The 22213-nt window shown below is 39.0% G+C and overlaps 2 protein-coding genes across 10 annotated transcripts; one reads left to right on the plus strand and one right to left on the minus strand.

Moving 5' to 3' along the window:
• The first annotated feature begins 1031 nt into the window (after positions 1-1031).
• PLA2G10 (phospholipase A2 group X) lies at positions 1032-14490 on the plus strand. The gene is made up of 4 exons (XM_049791269.1): positions 1032-1270; positions 7626-7791; positions 10565-10671; positions 13291-14490. The coding sequence occupies exons 1-4, from the start codon at positions 1186-1188 to the stop codon at positions 13434-13436; spliced, it is 504 nt and encodes a 167-aa protein (XP_049647226.1). The 5' UTR covers positions 1032-1185; the 3' UTR covers positions 13437-14490.
• Positions 14491-15303: 813 nt separating this feature from the next.
• Positions 15304-22213, minus strand: BFAR (bifunctional apoptosis regulator). 9 transcript variants are annotated; one of them, XM_049791267.1, is made up of 9 exons: positions 22155-22213; positions 21671-21724; positions 20241-20571; positions 19189-19390; positions 18639-18808; positions 17793-17937; positions 17364-17534; positions 16646-16848; positions 15304-15791 (listed from the first exon to the last, which is right to left on the minus strand). In XM_049791267.1, exons 3-9 carry the CDS (start codon positions 20504-20506, stop codon positions 15599-15601), a joined length of 1350 nt encoding a protein of 449 aa, XP_049647224.1. In that variant the 5' UTR covers positions 20507-20571; positions 21671-21724; positions 22155-22213; the 3' UTR covers positions 15304-15598. The 9 variants fall into 9 exon arrangements, with proteins under 9 accessions (XP_049647224.1, XP_049647222.1, XP_049647223.1 ...); XM_049791265.1 differs by having other exon boundaries at positions 21655-21724; XM_049791266.1 differs by lacking the exon at positions 22155-22213 and adding an exon at positions 22056-22136.

Below are 22213 nucleotides of genomic sequence, written 5' to 3' on the forward strand. Positions count from 1 at the left end.
AGAAATCGGAGCATTTTAATGCAAAAGTCGAATTACCCTTCAGTATGCATGTGAAAAAAACCCATTTTACTTCTTTGATGAAAATACCATTCACTACAAAAAAACCTACCAGCTGCTCTCCAATAGTAAGATGACATGACCAAGAAGTTCTTGGTAAGTTTGGTAAAAAACCCTTTGTTTTTATCTCTCCTTCCTTATCCTAGCAGTGTAGGCCTCAATGGGATCCAATGGGGGTCATATCCTGGAATACAATAACATTAAAAAAAAACCCCAAAGCAAAACAGACACGCAAAAAAATCAATACCTGAAATTTCAGGGGTCCGGATTACTTGCACAAGTGACAGGAAATCCACTGGTTTCAGTGCAATTATAAAAGGTCTGATGAAATACTTGGAACGTACCAGCAAGGAAAAAAATCACATAAAAGCAAGCGGTATTGCCTGTGTGTTGAGAGGAGCAGCGAAGCTACGATTGCGATATGGCATCTAGTTGTAGGTTTTACGAAATAGTACGAGAGTCGGAACGGGAATGGAAAAACAGGCGGAGATTCCACAATGTACCAAAAAAATACTCAGTATAGGACTCTCTTTTGGTTGAGGGAGGGCTAAAAAGTTATTTCGATCGAGCTACCAATGTCCATGACCAGTCTGGGAGTTGGTTGTTCTTTAGTCCTCCAAGAAAAGCAGCAAGCGGGAGATGAAGCTCGGCAAACGGAGACTACAGGTGCGGCGCGCGTATTCGGCGCCGGCTGTAGCTAACCACGAGCGTCAGTTACAGCCCTCTGCCGCCCTGCCTCTCCGCGGCCAGACTAAGTTATCCAGGGCGGGCTGTGATTCAGGGAGAGATTACAGCAGCTCCCAGGGCAGGGAGGCCCCCGCACCGCAGCCCGGCAGACGCCCGGCCCCGGCCCTCCCTCCGGGTCTGCCGGCCGCTCCGCTGCCCGAGTGGCAGGTCCCGGCTCCCCCTCCGCAGCAATCCGGCGGCAGCTCCTCCCTTCTGGCCGGATGGACAGCGGAGCGTGGTCTTCGGCCCCGGCTCCGGGGGGCCTGACCCGGGGCAGAAGGCCGCCTTTTATAGCCGGCCGGCAGCCGCCCCGGCTCACACCTCGGCGCTCTGCTGCCGCAGCGGGGCACGCACGCGCTTCGGCCGGGAGCCCGCACCCCCGCCCGCCGCCGGGAGCTGCCCATGGGCCCCCGCCGCCCGGCGCTGCCCCTGCGGCCGCCCCTCCCGCTGCTGCTGCTGCTGCTGCTGCTGCTGCTGCTCGCGGCCGGTGAGTACGGCCGCTGCGGGACCCGGCGCCGGGTCTGCGGGACGCGCTCGCCCTTCTCCGGGCGCTCCCCCAGGGACGGGGCTCGGGTGCGTCCGGGGCGGGGGGCGGGGGAGAGGAAGGGGCGTTAGGAGCGGCGATCGCGGCAAGGGAATGAATGCCTTCGCGCTTCGGAAAGCGGGACTCCGAAATTCAGATTGCCGAACGCGCGGGGGGCATAGCTGGGCTGCATCGCGCCCAAACGGAGAGCCCCGAGCGGCCGGCGGGGCTAGAGGGGCGGGCTGCCGGGGGCAGAGGGGCCGGCCGGGCGGCGGGCTGCCGGCGGGCTGCCGGGGGCAGAGGGAACGGCCGGGCGGCGGGCTGCCGGCGGGCTGCCGGGGGCAGAGGGAACGGCCGGGCGGCGGGCTGCCGGCGGGCTGCCGGGGGCAGAGGGAACGGCCGGGCGGCGGGCTGCCGGCGGGCTGCCGGGGGCAGAGGGAACGGCCGGGCGGGCGGCGGAGGCTGGAGCCGGCCGCGCTGACAGCCCGTCGCCCCTTCCGCCACTTACATCTGCAGCACGGCAGCTCGGCCCGAGGGGCTCACGCCACTTTTTGCGAGTGCAGCGGCAGCGGGTAAACGTGTTAAAAAGTTCAGTATTTAAAATCAGACTGCAGCTTGCGTGCGTAATAATAATCCTGCTAGAAAGCCAGTAGTAAGCGCACGCACCCGCGCTCTCCGTGGGGGTGTTGGAGCGAGCCGTCTCGGAGCGCTGAAGTTACAAAGCAGTTCAAAAGCTAGGAACTGCTAGAACCGAGACTGCCTACAAAACCGTAACCGGGTTATTCCGAAAGAATGAGTCAGGCTTGATGAATAAGTTATGATGCGAGAATGTAATTAAAGGACCCCTGCCTCATACCTGACCGTAGCCGACTACTCACTTTGCAGGTATTTAATTATTTTTGTTGCCTCCTATGTCCTATTTATTATGCAGTCTTCAAGACCAGTTGTAATAATTTACAGTCCATTTCCTCACAGGTTTTTGTAGGTATCCATCAGTATAGTATCTGCATGTACTTCTTTCACACTTCTGTCAAATTGTATTATCATCCCTCTTTTTCAGATAGATAGCTGGGCTGACAGAAAATAAGCATCCACTGATTTTAGGTTCCCAGAGTGACATGTGGCTCCCATGGTGACACGCTAGAAACCAGTTTTACCTACGACTACTTAAAATTATGGGGAGCTTCAAGTACTCGAGGCCTGGCTCTCACCGAGTATTGCAGTAGTTTAGTACTCCAGCCCCAGGATATCCAGCAGGCTGGGAGCATACTATTAGTAAACATCAACAGGTGTCGTTTTAAAGTGATTAAACTAACCTCATGCTGAACCTTTGTGACAGCTGTAAGGATAAAATCCAGTCTTCCAGAATAGCATTCAACTGCCTTAATTAGGAGATTCTCTTTTGTCTTCTTACGCTTCTTTTATACATTCCTACAGAGCTTGCAAATTCACCAGACTAAATCCTACAAATATCAGGACGCTAAGGACAAGAGCCTCAATTCATTCTTGTAACAGACTCTGTGCACAGAACGAAGCAGGGGCAGGGGGGAGGGGGAGAGTGGGGCACTCACAGGATTAAGGACCATAAGGTAAGGTGCTTGCATAATGGGGCCAACTTGAGGTCCCACCAAGCTCGCTGCCCCAATTTTACTTCCTGACCTCAGAATGCCCATATTATTCCTTCTGCATTTTGATCATTCTCCAGACTTCATCCTTTCCATGGCACAAACCTCAGCACGAACATTAAGGAAAGCAATGAAAGACTGTTTCACTGCTTCTGCCAGCCTAGAGTGATCATTACAGAGAGCCTGGCTTTGGTCCGATAGCCGAGTCAGGCATCACAGTCACTTGGTCTGTAGGCAGTGAGGAGGAAGGCAAATGCAATTTACCTGTTTCCCAATGCTTGGTCCACAATATCTTAACAGGAAATTTATAGTTTCAGAAAATTTACACGTGACCACAATTTGTGGAGATTGCACATCAGTAATCTGGGCCACAAGATGAGGTGAAAAAGCCTATTCCTGCTAGTTTATGAAACCAGAGGGGGGAAAAAAAAAAATCTAAGGGGGGGGGGGGGGGGAAGTTCTAGAATGCATACAGTTCAAAGGTTTCCACTTCTGGCAACATCTCGGAGACGCATCAGAAATGCTGCTTATTCCCAAGTTTCAAGTTCTGAACTACTAGAGCGCTATGACTGTACAAAGAAAGTATCACTATAGGAAATCGTACACATATTTAACATCAAAAAGTGTTTCTGTAGCCTATCTTTGAAAGAATGACTTAACATTTCTTTTAAAACCCACAAAACATCATGGACTGGATGCTAATGATTAATGTAGTTATGTATCATAATTATGCAAAGCTGTGCATCTCAATAAAAATATAATTAGATATCTGCAAAAATAATTATTATGTTTGCATTGTGCCCACTGCAAAGAGTAAAATGTTACAGTAAGTATAATCTTTCACAAAAAAATCAGGTGTTTCTAAAATGTGGGGTTTTCCTCTATGCATATGGAAATTTCAGGGACTGGATTTTTAAATACTATTGTAAGCTATTCAGAAAACTAGGAAAAAAGGAGAGTGAGAAGGCATAGTGGAAAACATCTTGCAAAGACATAATAACGTACAGCACTGAGCACAATTTGAACTCTCAAGGGCTTATGCAGGCAACAAACCAAGACAGCATGATGAAGTTCAAACTCTCCAAACATGGCAGGGCTCCAGTTTGGGCAACAGGTATTACAGTTTTAAAATCAAGCACAACACATATAATGTGATTACTTACTGTTACTTTCTCTCAGGCTGTCTTTAGTGTTTACTTAATTTCAGTCTTCAGAAAGTCACCTCACAGCTTTTGATCTCTCTGGCTTTGTCATTACAGTCACAAAGACAACTGCATAGATTTGTTTGGGGTTTTTTCCTTCCCCATCTGCTATTTTACGGTGCCTAAAGCAGCCTTAGGATTGGTATGGTTTTGGTTTCCCTTCAACCTTTACTTTTAAAGCAGCTACGTCACATCCAGTTAAATCTGAGTTTGCTGATGGACTAATCTCTTGTAAGTTTTTTCTTTCCTCTCCCAAATATATGTCTTTAAAGTTTTCTTTCAAGAATGAAAACAGTCGAAACTTTAACAAAGTTCCAATTCCTATTATGCACTAAACACTGGAATTAAATATTACAAGAATATTAAAAGCCATAACAAGACTAGACTCAAATTGTCTAACTGTAAATTATTTTTGTACACTTAGTTGTACTTATTTCCTGTGACCACTAGGTATCAAAACAATGTGGTTTTGATTTTTTCATACAGATTATAAACCAATGAAATTAAAATAAATGCAGTCTGGATCCATTGCTTCTTCCCCATGCACAATACTGTGTTTGATAGAGCTGCACAGAATCCGCATGACAAAACCAAAAACAGACTAGACACAGAGAGATGACACTACTCTTTCAGGAATGCATAATCAAACCTACAGAAATACTCTTGTCCATAAAGATAAATGTGAAGTCTTCATAAAAAAACCCAAACAAAACCATGCAGAAGATTTTAAAAACATACCTTAATCATGAAACGTTCGGAAATATGCAGAATGTCACTTCACTCTGACTGTATTCCACAGAAGTTCTGATAAAATACTTTGGAAATTCTATTATGTTGCTAATACACTAATGGAACCATCATCATACTGATAATCTTATTGTTTCCATAGTTCTATGTCTTCTAGGATGGTCTTTGGTCGCTTTCATTAAACTCAGGTTGCAAAGCTGTTGGGACAGAGACTTTTCCTTTAGTCATGTTCAGAGTATCTACAGTACAATACAGTCTTGGTTTATACCTGGATGTCCAGATGCTGTAACACAAATAAGTTGCGAAGATAAAAAGTTCATGTCCTTTTCTTTAACTTACATGGCACATTTTAAAGATTTATAACTCAGGGAGCAGACAGTTAATCACTTCTACTTTACAGGGATTTAAATCAAGTAACTTGGATTTGTCCAAAGTTAGTAAACAATTCTCTAATGAAACCAGGAATATTTATTCTTAGTTTTCTCTTCCTGTCTTGTAGCTCTTCTACACCATCCTTCCTCAGTAGCCAGGAACTGAGACACAATGTAAAAATTCTTCACTTTCTTCAGGGATTTCTTCAGAATCACTAACGTCATGCAAAGCAAACCCTGCTTTGCCATTAACGACTAACATGGTGCTTTCAGACGTTACTGGCTGAGTCTAGCCAAATCTTACTAAACATTTAAGAGTATAAGCAGTTGCCATTTGTAATGCTGCAGCCTTACTGCAGGTTTTTTTTCAGCTGGGAATTTACTGAACCTATACTGACAGTGAAGATAACGCTTTCAATGCCATCATAAAGATAAGAATCTGGTTATACTCAAATGAATCTGGTCCCCAGAGCTGAAACATATATTCAGAGCTGCAGTGGAATGGGAGATGATCGCGTGTCAGTTCCACAACGTGACTGTTATTTTGACACCTAGAACTACAAGTTCCAAAGAGTCCACCCAGTACAACTTAGGGACCCCTTGGAAAAGCATGAGAGGATCTTTTTACCAGAAAACCTATATAACTAAACAGCAGATAATATCCTAGAATGGAAGCCATGACACAAGAGATACTATTCATTATCTTAGCAAGGAAGTTTTAGTGCGAATGGAACAGTTTTTAAACGAAACTGCATGCGACTACGTTAGCCAAGGATGCTTTTTTAACTCCTCAAGATGCAGTTGCTTTTAATCAATGGCCAAAGATGCATGTGCAGGTTTAGGCACTCTTGTTTCCACATCCTCTCCTCTCCCTAAATCACATGCCCACAAAGCAGGAGGGAACAAGATCCGGGAGTAGTTGCCAGTCACAAGAGTACTAGATATTGTCTTAGGAAGCCTAGCTATTTTTGCAAGTAAGGATTAGCTACAAATGTTCTTTCTAAAGCTTTTTTTACCATTCTCACATACAAACCAATTGTATTTCTTAATGAGGTGATTTCATGAGGTGTATAAATCTCTTTGTTTCACGAAATTACGAGTGCTGGAGGTCACCAGCATCCCACACATTTTAAGTTACTGAACTGTGCTGGGAACAGTATTTTTCTGGCAGACCTTCTATTAACTGATTAATCATATAATCTATTTTAATAGATTAGTCTATTAGTTAGTCTATTATAATAGATTATATGATTATACAGATTTTATACAAACTGTATAATCATATAGTTATTCTGTAGGAAAATAAGTATCAAAGCCTTCAATGACAAAGTCTAAATTTTTCTGCTGTCTCTCTCACAGATATTATCAGTTATTAAATCTTCACGTCTTTCCCAATCTGTATCCAGTACTGGGAGTTAAAGGTTTATAAATTGTTCTCCTCATACCAAAATAAATCATTAGTTTAATTAGTAAGACAACTCTAATCAGCAGCCTTCCACTAATTTGTTTTGTACTCATCCAATTTCTTAAAAATTGCTGCAAATAGTTTGGAGCCTGCACTGCAAGGAAATGCTGCCCATTACCATTAAGGGTCTTTGACATGTTAGCTCAACCTGAAGGATGACAGGAAGCCCCCAAAAAAGTCATCTGTTGCCTCAACATTAATTTGCTGCCCTGGACCTACTGCTTTAGTACTGACACAGGATAGTTAAAATAAAATTCCTAAATACAGTCTTGTTCTGGTGAAATAACGGTGAGAATCTCTTAAACAACAACAACAAAACCCAAACAAAAATGAAACAGAAAAAAAAAAGCAACCCTTCTTCTAATTTCCCTGGCAATGAGTCCAAGCACCCACCCATTTCCCCGCTCTACACCCACACCACCCCCGCCAGTTACTTGGCTGCTTTGTCTAAAAATGAGGAAAACCAGAACCCCATCATAGAGGGCATTTGTTCAAATGTAAAGCATTACATTCTACAAAATAACAACATGGCCAAAATTGCATGTTATGATAAGGAGAAAATACTGCAACGCTTAGGGCATCTAATCTTAGCAGATCAGTGGACCTAGACCACAGAACACATACTAGCCCTTGCCGGTTTTAAGGCTGGAAATGACCAAAGTCTGCCATTGTATGGTGCCTTCCTTGATGGGAGGAAATGACTGCAGCCATTCAGAATCTTGTTCAGTATTCTGTTCCCTAGAGGTCAGGGTAAAAAGGAACTGGGTCAAGCAGTGTGGGCCCAAAACGTCAAAAAGAAACTATTATTTTGAAGTACTGACATTCATTACCAAAGTTTAAAAAACAAAAAAACCTACTTTATATCTGCATGTTTGATTCAACAAAAAATAAAGAGTTTTTCTTCCACAGGTTATAAAGGCACTTTTGGCGAAGCCCATTTTAGAAATCGAAGAGGAATTCTTGAATTAGCTGGGGCCATTAGGTGTACTACAGGACGATCTCCTTTCGCCTACCTACGTTATGGATGCTACTGTGGTCTGGGAGGAAGAGGATGGCCCAAGGACAGAGTAGACTGGTAAGAGTAACTATTTATCTGAGTAATTAAGTGCTGAATGTATGCAGATGACAGACTAAAAGGACTAAAATATGAATTAGGCCTATTTAATATCAGCGAGGGAACCAAGTTGAAACACACCCCAGACTGCTAAGAAACTCCAAAGCATTAAAACTGTTACTGTAGATCTACACGAGTCCTACTTGCCTTATACTCTCATTGCATTAATATTGGATTCACAGTACAACTGAGTTTCTTTGCTGTTGCTGTTTGGCCAAGAGCTGAAGAACTAAAGGCTTGGAGAAGCTTTAAAGCTCAAACGTTTAAGCTACCTATAAAAGTGAAAATGAAAAAAAAAAAAAAAAAAAAAAAGGCAGTTGAAAAATCTTTTGATTCTACTACCATCCATCCCATTTTATTAGTATTCAAAAGAATACACAGAAAATTATGCAAAATTCAACCTGTTGAAAAATAACTCTTGAATAAAAGGAATTATGAATTGTTACTAAAATAATTCTAAAAACAAACCTTCGTATTTAGTACTAAATTTAGTACTAAGTCATAGTCAGCATACTGACTACCATCAATTTAATTTCTAATTGAACATTAGCTGACAGAAAGATGATCTTCTGGTTACAATAAAGTTTTGTATTTTCAAGTTTATCATTATGATACATTTCCCTACTCTGTGTGACATCTCAAGTTCTGACTTATCAGACAAATATATTGTAAATTAAAAGGAAAACAAACATCCGATGCTCACATTTAGGGTAGAATAGATGGGAAGTTCAAATCTGATGTTCTTTTTTTTGCATAAAGATTCTAGTCGTAATTAGACCTAAAACTTTTAGAATCTTTGCCTATGTATTTCAAATTTTTGGATGTGTAATCTGTTAGTTTAAAGACAATTTTGTAGAATGTAGTTGCTACTTTAGTGACTGGGAACACATACAAAAAGGGACTATTATTACTTCTGGTCACTTGTATACCTAAAGATATTGATGGAGAATCTGCAGTTTGCCAGTCTTTCATTGTAGGCCATTTTTTCCACTTTGTAAAAGTCCCACAGTAGCAAGAAGCCGCTTCTTCACAAAACATGGTTAGCTATTTGTAGTCTGGGTTTTAATAGCTACATGTTAAGAACAAGCCAGAAGTGAGTGTACTTAACTCTACCGCATTTGAACAGAATCAAGAATTGCACTGATTGTATGTAGAAACATTCTTACCAAGTTTGATTTTTTGAAGTTTTGAGCTACACTGTGGGCTGTTTACATTCAGAATTATGCCTGAAAACAAGTAAAGTGAAAATACAGAAATATTTAATCTGAAGTAAGAACATCTGTAATGGAATTATTCAAATAAAAGTTACTGCAATTTAGATTTTTGCCTGCCACTTCTAAACTTTCAAATGGAGATAATCATATATTGCTTTCACACGACAAAATATAAAATCCTTAAGCATCTGGGTTTTTTTAAAATGCTTAAAAGTGGACCAAAGTAATTTTAAAAATTTCTGTGAACACATGAAAATATTCTGCACTATGGCAAAAGCCGCCGTATTTCCTGGTTTATTTACCTTAGTACTGCTACAAAGACTCACTAGAATTTTAATTTTTTTTATTTCTATGCATGAAGTGGATGTATTGAGCTACTTCACAGGCATGTGCTGTTGAACTGTTATGTACTGCAGGATCTTTAAATGGCGATTCGTGTGGCATTACCAAGCAATTATTTAATAAGCATAGGAAAAAACAGTAATTGCAACTGAGAGCTCACAGCATTAACTTTTTCTATTGCAGACACAAATTCCTCAGGCAATCTAAACATCATGTGCCTACTGTAATATGATGGGTTTAGGCTACCAGGTGGAAACTGAATGACCGAATGCAGAGCTGGCAGATACACCCTGTTCTTCCACTGAGTCAAAAAAGAAAGAGTATAGTTAGTTTGCAGCAAAAACTTCCAAGCTATCTAACTTCAGGTCCTTGTTACCTTCTCTATTTACGATTCTGGGCTTGCAAGGACTCTATACCAGAAGAGTAATTATTTTTTTAAGCACTAAAATATGCCGCTAATGCTTACCTATACTGTTCAGTTCCACAATGTGATAGAAAGTCTATTAATGTCCAGTTATGACAAGAACAATTTTGAAATCATCATTCTGGGCAATTTTCCAAATTTTCTCATGATGCTGAGCAAACAGTTTTAGTTATCTTATGGCATCAAACAGTACCCGTGCCTATTCATTACTGAACATTTCACCCGCTCTCAGCTTTTCTGCCACTATCTAAGGACTTTGCTATAAAGTGACACTTATGATAGTATGCTACAGCTTAACAAATATTTTTGTCCATTCCCTGTTAGTAACTGTTGCAATAGCACCAATAACTGGCAGAAAAAACACATAATTAATTATCTGACAGACTGTTCTGGCATTTAATCTTCTTCTTGGAAGGGGCTAGGAGAGAGGCATATGCACCTAAGCTTATGGTGTTTAAAACAGAATACTTTAAAGATTTCTTGTATTTTCATCTATGAAGTAGTTCAACTAGATCAACGTGTATCAGGCATTTTCCTCATCATTGATTACATGAAAGAGTGTAATTTCTTCCCAGTGATTTATAAAACAATTAACATTTTGATTCCTGAGCAGGTAACTGTTTGTACATTCGCGTATGTTGACTGTTCTATTCTTTCACAGCCTGTAGAAACATGCTGATAAAAACCATCCAGATTATGTGACCATAAATCACCACAGTATGAATTAAGGCAAGCCCGTTTCTGTTACTCTCAGGTGCTGCTTTAATCATGACTGCTGCTATGGTAAGGCAGAACAAGCAGGTTGTCACCCAAAGATAGAAAGTTACCACTGGGAGTGTGAAGACAACGCTGCTGTGTGTGGTGAGTGAACAGTTCTAGCTGGGGCGGGTGGTTTTGTGGATTTTTTTTTTTTTTTTTTTTTTTTTACTTCTACTAATTGTCTCATTGACTTCATAGAAAGACATTTTCTTAATTAACTGTAAAATTCTTGTTTTACCAGCCTTCCTTTTGTGACTTTTTTGCCAGGGTACGCTATGCCTGCAGAAAGCACAGCTATGCCAGCCAACTGAATGCAGTTTCTTCTTCTTAATCCCCACCTACTGACATACATAAGCAAACAAAATTCTGATCTACGACCTTCTATTACCCTTTCAGAAAACACTAGCAAACCCCCCCTCTTTTTACTCAGCATTTACGTATATTGAGGAACCCATGTTAAGCTACTCTCTGCAGGTCTCCAACTGGAGAGCAACTACAAACAGGAGGCGAGAAAATTACAACTGTTTAAAAAGGATCTTTTTTTATACTTAGCAGAAAATATTTCACACCATTTTTAAGTTTATAATGGACAAGTTTTTGGCATATTTACCACTGATCAGTTGCACAGCCCACTAGTTGCTGCAATTTATGAATGAATTCACAATTACAACTTTACATTTCAAACACTGAGGTAATAAAATATTTGATGAGTATGTTTATTCATGGAAGTAACATGTCCACAAGCCATAAAATGTTAATTTGAAAATATTTACATAATTAGTGTACAAGTTGCAACAGAGAGCTGACCACATCCTGATAAATTTTGTTCGATTGCTCTGAAATATGAATAAAATACACTTGCCATGCTGCAGTATAAAAGAGAAGGACAAAGAGATCTCAAAGAAAAAAAACAAAAAATGTTTAACATGAAAAAGCAGCATTTCTTTCACATTATTTGTTCACAACTCCCAAAGTTTTAGCAAATATTTTCCAATACACTTCAAAGACTTTTTGAAACTACAACTTCTCACAAGCCCCCCAAATTTGCAGGGTTTTTTCTTGTTGTTGTTAGGTTTTGGGGTTGGTTTGTTTGGGGTTTTGATGGGTGTTGTTTGTTTGTTCTGTGTGTTGTTTGGTTTTTGTGGTTTTTTTTGTTTTTTTTTTTAAATCAGGTGCTAGGTAGGTTACTTCGCAAGTAATTTTATGCCGTCTAGAATGCAAATCAGCTTGAGAATTGGTTATTATTTGCACTACAAAAAAGCAGACCCATACATAAACTTGTTTACAAGTCTGACTACCACAGTTTAAAGACAACACAGTAGGCCATTCAGAGAAAACGCAAAAATCTCTCATAACTCAATTTAGAATTTGCCTGACCTGAAATTAAAGTTTTTGACACTATTTCCCTTCCTCCTTTTCATTCAACCTTACTTTGCCCAAATGTCTACCTCATGCAGAATCTCTACTTGCTAATTCCCTCTGCTCCAGAAGTACTAAGAGTCTTCTCTCTCAAACTAATTAACTGTCAAGTTACAGTCCACCTATATTTGGCTGTAAAGGTTCTCCTGCTGTTCCAGTCCAGAAGCTGACAATATTTTAAAACACTGGCCAAGATAGTAGGCATGTCATCAAGAAACAAAGCTGGAACAAAGTCTGTGGTGTACCATGGAGAAGATTAAGTTTGTAGCAATAGCAAGAGAAGGAATAGTTCTTCTCAGTTAATGTTGTTTGGTTTTTTTTTTAATCCTACCATGTTGTTTATGTTACTTATGCTATCGAGTAGTTCTTAGGGTAGCTAGTTGCAGCATCAACATACATACATAAAGAACACTTCCATTTTATAGCAGAATTTGAGTTCATTCACAAAACTGAACACTTGTTCTGCTCCTAGACAAATCTCAAGCGGAGAGTTGGCTAAGCTTTCAAAATGTTAAATACTCAGACAAAATATAATCAAGGATTCTTCAGTTTACAGACAGTTGCAGGGAGAAAAAACACACATTTCTGGGTTGGCACAATAAAACCAAAATATATTGCTGTAGAAGAAAACGTTCACGCCAAGAAGAAACGTTCATGCCAAGAAATCTGTTAAGCTACAACACTACAATTATAAAACAAGTATGGCCAGACATGAATTTTATCGTACTTAAACACATTTTACCTAACTTCTTATTGAATACCTTAATAAAAAGGGTGGCAATTTAAGCTGAACATAGAACATCTTTGCATCCCTTATTTCACATGTATAATTTTAATACTACATCCTTTAGTAGATTAAAGCATATGTGAAATGGAAAGTATCTTCCCAAAACCCAAGTTTCACCAGAGCAACAGGGCAGGCAGGGAGGGTCGTATATCACTTTCTAAAGAGAAATCAATTATCAGAGTTCCTTTATTATAGAAGGTGAAGAAGAGTGTTTAAGTCTTTATCCAATTACTGTATTTTCACCTGCCAAGATAGTTCCACTGATTATCAATTGTCACTAAACCCAACCATGCTTGTATATTCTCTGCTGCTGAGATGTCCTAGCACGGAGCTTTGTCTAAAGAACACGAAAGAAGTGTAAGTCTTACTGAAGCTCAGTACAGTTCTTATTGCACTTGAAATACAAGAGCCATTTATCTGGCAAATATGGAACATAAGGTAGCAATTCTTGGTATTCCATTTGGGTTTTTTTAATTACTTCAGACTAACATCAAACTTACTGTGTTTTCTTTCAGAATCACTAGAAGACAAATGCCAAAAAATGGCATGTGAATGTGACCGTGAAGCTGCCAAATGTTTTTCTAAAGCTCCCTATCATACAAAACACCTTTTGTGGCCAGACTTTATGTGTGGTGAGATTCAGCCTTTGTGTAGGCATTAGATATACAACATCAGTCTTTATGAAAACTCTCTGTGTATTTAAATCTAAAATTACTTTTTTTTTGTCACAATAGTGACAACAAATGATTTTCCCCTTTCTTGATCCTCCTTCCTGCCACCTCAGCCTCTCTACCCCAGAATGGTGAAAGTAAACATTTATCCTCTTACTTACGTTCTACAGTGCATGGACTAAAGCAAGTTCATTAGTTCTATGTAAGCTTTTATTGACTAAATAGGAATTTGAGTTTAATCAGCTTAAGGAGTAACTGACTTAAAATTAATTTTGTTTATATTCAGATTCACAGATTTTTCAGATTCATAGCATCATTCACTGTAAACTTTTTATCCCCCCTCCACTGGCTATAAGATACAAATCAAACTTTTCTACTAACATTTACCTTAACATTTGTTAACTTTGAACTGACCGAAGAAATGCATGGAGTGACAGCACAAAGAGCCCTCTCATGTATATTAAACACTTATTATGAAGCATAATTTAACTTCTGCATCTCATTCACCTTAAGTAGTCCTACCTGTATTAAAAAATGCCTAATATAATTCTTTTTTTCCTAGTATTTACTTTTTAAATACGGTTTTCTAAGAAGTTGTTCATTTGATATGGCTCAAGCTCCTTACTCTATGTACACATTGAGTTTCCTGTGGGCAGTGGGAGAAGTTCTACCCTTAAAACTTCAGATCCAGATTTAAAAAGTGCAAATGCAAACCATCACCAACACAGATACATGAAAAAAGTAGCAGTCACTGGGACCAACTCAACTGCCTTTCCCATAAGTGTTTGATCTTGGACAGCATGGGTTTGCAAAGTTCAGAAGCATATATACCTCATAAGGATGTAAAGATGGTTTTAGTTAGGGTCATTTCATAGTGTTTTGAAACATTTTAGGAAGAGAAATCAGTAACATGAAGTGCTGAAATAATACGTTTTGTCATAAGTGCTAATTTTAACAGTTTAAGAACCAGGAGTCTTTTACGCCTACTTTCACCCCTCTCAACTTAAAAGATGCGGGGCTACAGAACAAGTTTGCACAAGTCAAAGCTAATGACAAGTACTTCAATATAAAAAAACCAAAATAAAACAAACCACTTCTTTAGGAAGCATGAAGATTTCAAAAGAGATCTTTATTCTTTAAAAATATTCATAGGCAAATTTAAAGTTCATATTAATGATACAAATGGAAAAAAACCAGCCCCAAACCCCCAAAACGGTGCACAATGTAAGGGGACAAAACTCTTGAATAATCTGACTTTTGTTTCAGTCAAAAGCCATACATTAACAAATGGCAATCCTGTTCACACAAAATAACTTTCCAGTTCATATTCACTCACAGATCCAGATAAACACATTATATTGCAGTGAGATGCAATTACAGTGTCAGGTCACTTTTCCAAAATAATCATTTTTAAGAGATAACCCTGAATTTAAGAATAAGCAACAGACTTCAAGAGGAGAGCATTAAAGAAGCTATTAATGAAGTTTAACTGAATAAAAACTTTTGAATGACAACCACCACATTTTCCAAACCAGAAGAAAACTCAAGCAGTCTTTGCCTTCAACAGTAGGAATTTTAGAACAAACTCTACTGTAAGGCTGTATTTGACGGTCGCAACTTTACATGTAAAGCAAACTGAAAACACTGAAGTACTTTCAATATCAAGCCTATCCAGGAAGAGCTTTCCTTTGGCAAACTTAAGTTGAGGAACACCTTGCTGCTATGAAATGCTAAGTTACAAAAAAAAAAAAACCACCCAAAACAACCAAACAAAAACAAAACAAACAAAACCCCCAATCTTTGTAGCTGTTCAGAAGACACTGATTTTAAGGTAGGCTTGAAAAATAACCAGAATGCTCAAGACAGAATAGAGAAGTTTGATTTAATCAAAAATAGGGTGACATGACTGTATAAGTTTTATATGGCTAAATCAGGAATGTAATTTTTTTTTCAATAGAAAATTCCTTTTGGATAATAAAGCCCATCCTCATATTTGGAATCAACTAGTTTAAGAGTAACTTACCTTAAGGCTTTTTTGTATGTTTAAGTTAACATAATCCACCACTTTCACTGCTACACATATAAAGAAAAGCAAAACTTATTTCAAATGTCCATTTTTAGAAGCTAAACAGCTCAAAAGTTCCAATGCCAGTCACTGCACTTGTGTCTCCAGACGCCTTACTTCTTTAACCACAAGATCAATGTTTATAATTGGGTTAAAGTACAAGGCCCAGTAAAACAAACAATTGCAGACAAACTGAGGAATAAAAGGCCAAAAAACGGCAACAAAAAGACCCTGGGTTGAGACTTTCCAGAAATGTCTCCACATTCTGTGAGGAATAGTCCTGTGAAAAAGGAAAAGAGGCTTAGAGGAACTTTCCATTTTGTTTTTACTCTATCTAAGAAAAGCTAGTATGTGCTGCAGCCTCAAATTATTTACTCCTTACTCAGGTACCTGTAAAATATAATTTTGCACTCCAGAAACATTTTCTTGAAATATAGTAATACTAGATTTTATATGAGAAAGCATTAAGTCAATCTATTCAGACCACAAAGCACAGCAAGTTAAAGTGGTCAAATTCCAGATTTCTCATAGATTATGTCCATGTAGCCTGTTCTCTCTTTTGAACATGTTCTGCCCCCTAGCTGCTGGCAGAGAAAGTGGAAACCCAGTATACACCAGAACAAGAATTTCCTATGCAAGTTCTAAAAACTATGAATGAAAGATCACAGCAGTTATGACGTACTATTAAGATGCCTGAAGGCTAAAGCAGGAACTAAAACCAGCAATTTTGATCACCTATCAGAAATACTATCAGTGTAACTAAACTTATTTATGATCCTGAGGACTCATCCTTTAATAACTATATTGTAAGCATATCATGACAAAATTAGCTGATAGCTACTACCAGTTACCATAAAAGGCAATTCTCAAGAGTTAATATTTACCCAATGGTTAAGAACATGCTTATTACCATTACAGCATTTGCTACATCTGATCAATAAAACAAGCTATAAGAAACCCTTTCAAGAAATAAAGATACTCAAGTTCAGATTCAGCTTCACACATTCTTATTAACCTCAGAGTTGTGGTTAGACATGTCATTTCAGTGAGCAACTATGAAATCATAAGACTGTTACTTTCTATTTATAAGGCCATGTACTTCCTACCTACTTCAACAAGCTCAGTAAGACTTACTTCAATTCTCTTCTTGACCAGAGCCTCCAAAAGGAGAATAATTCCAGAACAGAGAGCAACATGGCATTTACAATTATAAATCTTGATGTCCAGTAATGCACATCCAGCCAATCCCAAGCAAATTCAGCTATCAACTGGTATGGCAAAAATAAATACTTCACAATGAATTCTCTCCACTGTTTCCAAGAAGGATCTTTAAGGTCCTGTAAATTAGGATAAAAAGACTGTCAATCAATTTCCTATTAAACAGGCACAATACTGGCTTATTTCCAGTATTCTTTTGTTGAAAAATTGTTTTTTCATACATTGAAAGCAGTAATTTATCTTTACTATACTTTCTGGTAAATAATACTATAACCCAGTAATTTCCATTAGATCAGAATAAAACATCACAGACAGCCAGACCTTATAATGCCATTTGTTAAAATACTGCTATTTTGAGTGAACAGCCATTCTATAGTCATGTGAATGTCAAAAAAAAATAGTTTGACAGATTTAAAGTCTTAATAGCCTTAAATCAATCTTATTAAGGGTAACGGTCACAACACTGGTGATCACATACAACAAAATCAAGGAACCACTTACTTTGTAGGACTTTTTTTTTTTTAAAGTTGTAAAGAGGTGAAATGGTGAATAATTAGATCATGTGTTTTTATGCTGCTAGTCTTAAAATGCTTATAACTAAAACAAGTAGCATACTTAATGTTTGAACACTTACTAGTAGTTTTGTGACAGTATCTTCATACTTGTCTTCTTGTGTAGGGCAAATTGTGTGGATAAAAGGTAGGAAAGCTTCTGCATAATCAAACAAATACAGGTATAACATACTAAGTCTTGGAGAACTCTTCAGTGCATACAGAAAAAAGAGTGATTTTCCTGGATTTACTGCCTGAAAGGTATCAAATTATCAAGTTTCAAACAATGAAAAAACAAAACGAAAGGGACATGCCAGTTCTTAGATTTTCCTGACAATCTTTTTTTCAAAGGTTGTTTTTTTTTTCAGATACAACAGTTCATTAAACTGAGCAGTTTTTTACAAGGGTAATTCTACTACCTTAACATTCCTCCTGGCTTTAAGAGAATTTTCTTTTAAAGATATTATTTTAAAAACATTTAATATACATGACAGACTTTATATAAAACGTACCTTATATTCCCAAAGGTTCTGTGGTGGTTTAACGCCTAAAGTTTTCACACATTCCAGTTCTGCCATAATAGCTTTTCTATGGTTACTGTTCTCTATACTGTAAGGCTCTTTCATGAAATCCTCCTCTGTCAGTGTTAGAAGGAGTCTACAAAAGCAGAAGAATTCAGAAGGTAAACAGTGCCTCTTCACCAAAAAGATATGACTAACAAATTAGCAATTACATACTGAAACAGTAAGCTACTGATAGAAGGTATCACCTTTTGGATTACAGAATCATAGAATGGTTTGGGTTGGAAGGGACCTTAAAGATCATCATTACATTCTGTATCAAGTGTTCCAAATCAAATGTGTCTCAGAGCCTAGGTTTTAAATATCCTTCTTTTCAAGTTTTTTCTTGCCTGCTTTCAGCATGAAAATTTATCAGCTTCTTGGCTATTACTGAACATAGTTCTTCAGTACTTCACAGATCCAGCCTGGTCTCCCGAAACCTAGAGCTCTTGGGTGGAATACCACAATGCCTATAGCATATGAATATTTTCACAAGAAAGAAATGGTGGGAGGGGTGGATAATACATTAGTAGTATTTTACTTTCAGTATCATTTCAGTCTGCATTGTCAGCATTTTAAAAAGTTCTTAGAAAATTTTCAGTTACCTTGCTTATTATCTACTGCTAAAGTTTTCAACTACAAGTGTTAAAACTTCCCCTGAATCTTATTCTGATACATCAATAGAATATTCCCAGTCTATGGAATGAAGTATGGTCATTTCACAATATACCATCCCTAATGAAAGCTATCCAGTAGTCCAATCAAATGATAGCTGTTCTTGACAATTAGGCCTCTCACCTTCCATTCACCTTCTCCAGTAAAAATCTTTCTTTATAATGTGAAGCCCATGGGCCCAGCTGCTCTAGCCAAAGTATCACTTCCTCAGCAGTCCATTTAGCAACAGGCTTGTGGACAAGATGATCTTCTTCAAATTCTCTGCTACTCCAGTGATATCCAAGCAGAACTACCTGTAAGTAAATTAACAAAAAAAAAAAAAAAAAAAAAAAGAAAAAAAGAAAAAAAGATCATTTACCTGCAAAGCAAATATATTAATGATACAAATAAACATGCATTAAGAGGCTTGACATGTAGAATCTTCCATTTTATGGACTCTAGAATATTCAGGTTATAAGAAAGCATCTTTAAGTTCTACCCAATTTGTCTAACTTCTGTTTGCTGTATATTGCAATTGTAGCTCCTGACAGACAACTCTGAATGCTACCTTATTTACTCCGCTCAGCTAAAGTTTCTTCTGTGCTAACAATCTTTCTTATGTGCATGTAATTTAAGTATATCTGATTGCATGCTTAATGAAGTAAATATGGAGAACCAACCAGATGAAACTTACTGCTACACAAGTTAAAGCTGTCAGAACGCCTGAGAAAAACCCTCCTCCTCGAGGATTAATTCTTCCTGTGTTCGGAACTGTAGGGATCTGGTCACTCCCATATTTTTGGAAGGTTGCTAAACTGCGTGCTACATCACTGTTTTGTTGAATATCTTCTTTTCTTTGTTCAATAGCATCAGAAAATAGCTTTTCAATAACATCCCTAATGAGAAAAATATTTGTCATTGTACTTAACCATTGAGGCTTAACATTCAGAAAAGGGACTAATTTGGGGATTTTTGTTTTCCAGCCTCTACTAAAATCGTCATCTTTTAAAGTAAGAAAACATTAGTTATTAATACTTAGTAAAGTTAAACTTAAATCATTACCTCCAAACAATGTTTTCCTTAGCTTCTAAAGATAAAGGAAGTTAAAATATCACACACACACAAATAAATCCTTATTTCTTAGATAAAACTAGAATTGTGTGTGCTACTGGCAAACCTTGATTATTCAAAAATGCTAAGCAAAAGACAATATAAAAGCCTACCATCAATGCTACCATTTATTTATTAAAACATTGTTAACCTAAGATAAAGTATTATTGCACAAGAACTTGTGGGTAATTGAAGACCGCAAATTGATATGTCTAGCTTTGTTCTGCAATAAGATCACATTTCTTCCTATAAATAATTCCTATTACAGAAATAATTACACAATTATCAAAGATCATTCTAACCTAGAATTATTAGGAAACAACCAGCTACACTAAAAGATACAAGTGTCTCAATAATAAAAAAAGATTCCTCCTTTCCATCCCCCCAAAAATTCAGAAGGGGAAAAAAAACCAAACCAAAACCCAAACCAAAGCAAATCAACCCACCCCTTAGTTCCATGCAGAAAAATGTGCTTGAACAGTTCAGTACAAGTGCAGAACACGAAAGACTTCAGGATTTAAACATCCTTGTGACAGTTCAGACTGCCAATAAACTACAAAAATCTGCAGCAAACTCAAGAAACCAGACAACTAATTTTGGTGGGTTTACAAATCCAAAATGGCACAATATACTCACCTGAGGAGGATGTTGATTTTTGGGAATCCTTCCCATTTTTCTCTGCACTCGGGGCATTCATTCTTCTTGGACGATACCCACCACAAGGCTAGGCAATGTCTGCAGAAACTATGCCCACAGTTCAGGGTGGTGGGATTGACCAGAATGTCATAACAGCAGTGGCAAAGGAACTCACTAACTGATATCCGCCGACTGATCTCAGGAGTAGCATGTTTTTCAACTTTTGCCCTCTCCTTTTCACCTTGTAAAGTCTCATTTTGTTCCATTTCCTTTTATGCCTTAGGCAAAAAGGAAGTTCTCTTAGATCTTCAAGCCAGGTAGGGCATTACTTCTGCAAAGCAACAAGACAAACCTCATTAAGACAAAAGTTACTGTATTACTAAAATTTACTGAATTACTAAAAAGTTACTGCTTAGAATTGCAGGCAGTATAATTTATTGTTGTAATTCTTTTGTCTCTCTGATGGTTTTAAACTTTTTAACTAACTTAGCCACCCCCAAAATGAAACATGATCTTCTACCTTTTCAGCAACATATGTATTGCAAACTACAATCAAAACCAGATTCTAGATGTAAACAGCTGGGCTCAATCTCCCTCTCTGTTCTTTTCCTGTATTACATAACACATGAAACTGAAACAAAAAACCTCACTATGATTCAGATTACTTTTGACAATATCTTTAATCAAGTTTTTAGGAAAAGATACCAATCAAAAGAAATATCATCAGAAAATACCATCAGAGAATACACCAGTATAATGTAATGATCTAATTTACTCCAACACTGTTCCTTCCAAGCATATGGAATAAAACATTACTAACAAAGGTCAATGCTAGACATTGCTGGGCAATGTTAAAAAAATAAATTTCGAACCACAAAGGGATTGATCTGGACTGATCTGCTTGCCATCTCAGTGAAGGACTGAACTCTGTTTTAACTTTACTGGTAATTACTCGTTGCTAGTATTTCAGCAAATGCACAAATGAGAAGAATTTAAGATTGTTCCAAGCTTACCAAAAATATAAACCTATTTGCTTTATGTTCCTACTATATTCTCTCAGGTGGCTGTACCCAGTTTCTTAAGAAAAACACTGATCCAGATCACTTACTTACCAGTCATGGTATGTTAGAAGTTATCAAAAACTATACAATTTTCTCCTCAGGCACTACCAAACCAAAATATGCTTACACTCTCCACCATGTGGCTCCTCCTTACTACTAAGTAACCATCTTTCCATCCAGATCAAGGACAAAGATGTAAGCATGCAAGTTGGTAAAGAATAAAAATAAATAAATAAAAAAATAACACAAGCAGCACAGGAATACAAACCAACAGTGCAACTAGGATCCTCAGACTGTTACAAACGTGTCTTTTCCCAGCAAAGCAAAGACTGCTGATTTTCTAAAAGACAAACCTGAAATATCACTTACAAGAGGAGACATAAACCCAAGGTTTTGCACCCAGGAACATTGTTCCTAGTTTTCCTGGAAGAGAGAGAGGCAGCAAGATTTCTGTGGGTGCAAAAATATTTCAGCACTCGGTCTCTGCACCAGACGAGAGAGGGCTCAGAAGCAGAAGCTCACCAGCTCCTCTCCTGCCTCCTCCCTCCGCCTCCGGCCCGCTTCCTCCCCTCTGCCCTGCCACCAAAACCGAGGCACCGACGGTTCGGGCCTGCAGCGACGCGACGGCCGCTTTCTCTCCCCCTCCCCCCCCCCTCCTCGGCAAGGCAGGGCCCATCGCGGAGGCGTCACCAGCCCGCCCCTTCCCACGCTCCCGGCAGCAGCGGGGAGACCGGCGAAACGCCACCACTCTCACCCCCCAGGCAGCGTGCACCGGCGACGGCTCCGCGGCGGCCCGGCCCGGCCCAGGCCCAGGCCCAGGCCCAGGCCCAGCCCCATCCCCCGCCTGCCTCACCCGCCGGCTGCCGCCGCCGCCGCTTCCGCACAGCCACGGCAGCTCCTGCTGCTGCTGCT

The sequence above is a fragment of the Accipiter gentilis genome, chromosome 33 (genome assembly GCF_929443795.1).
Source record: "Accipiter gentilis chromosome 33, bAccGen1.1, whole genome shotgun sequence".
Taxonomy (NCBI): Eukaryota; Metazoa; Chordata; class Aves; order Accipitriformes; family Accipitridae; genus Astur; species Astur gentilis.

What these genes read in the sequence shown, in the direction of transcription:
- PLA2G10 (XM_049791269.1), top strand. Translation starts at nt 1,186, where the DNA reads ATGGGCCCCCGCCGCCCGGCGCTGCCCCTGCGGCCGCCCCTCCCGCTG. An exon ending in GCTGCTGCTGCTCGCGGCCG is followed by an intron (nt 1,271 to 7,625) that starts GTGAGTACGGCC and finishes TTTCTTCCACAG; the next exon opens with GTTATAAAGGCACTTTTGGC. An exon ending in CCCAAGGACAGAGTAGACTG is followed by an intron (nt 7,792 to 10,564) that starts GTAAGAGTAACT and finishes TGTTACTCTCAG; the next exon opens with GTGCTGCTTTAATCATGACT.
- BFAR (XM_049791267.1), bottom strand. Translation starts at nt 20,506, where the DNA reads ATGGAACAAAATGAGACTTTACAAGGTGAAAAGGAGAGGGCAAAAGTT. An exon ending in CTGGAGAAGGTGAATGGAAG is followed by an intron (nt 17,938 to 18,638) that starts GTGAGAGGCCTA and finishes CTGCTTTTGTAG; the next exon opens with ACTCCTTCTAACACTGACAG. An exon ending in AGAACCTTTGGGAATATAAG is followed by an intron (nt 17,535 to 17,792) that starts GTACGTTTTATA and finishes GATACCTTTCAG; the next exon opens with GCAGTAAATCCAGGAAAATC.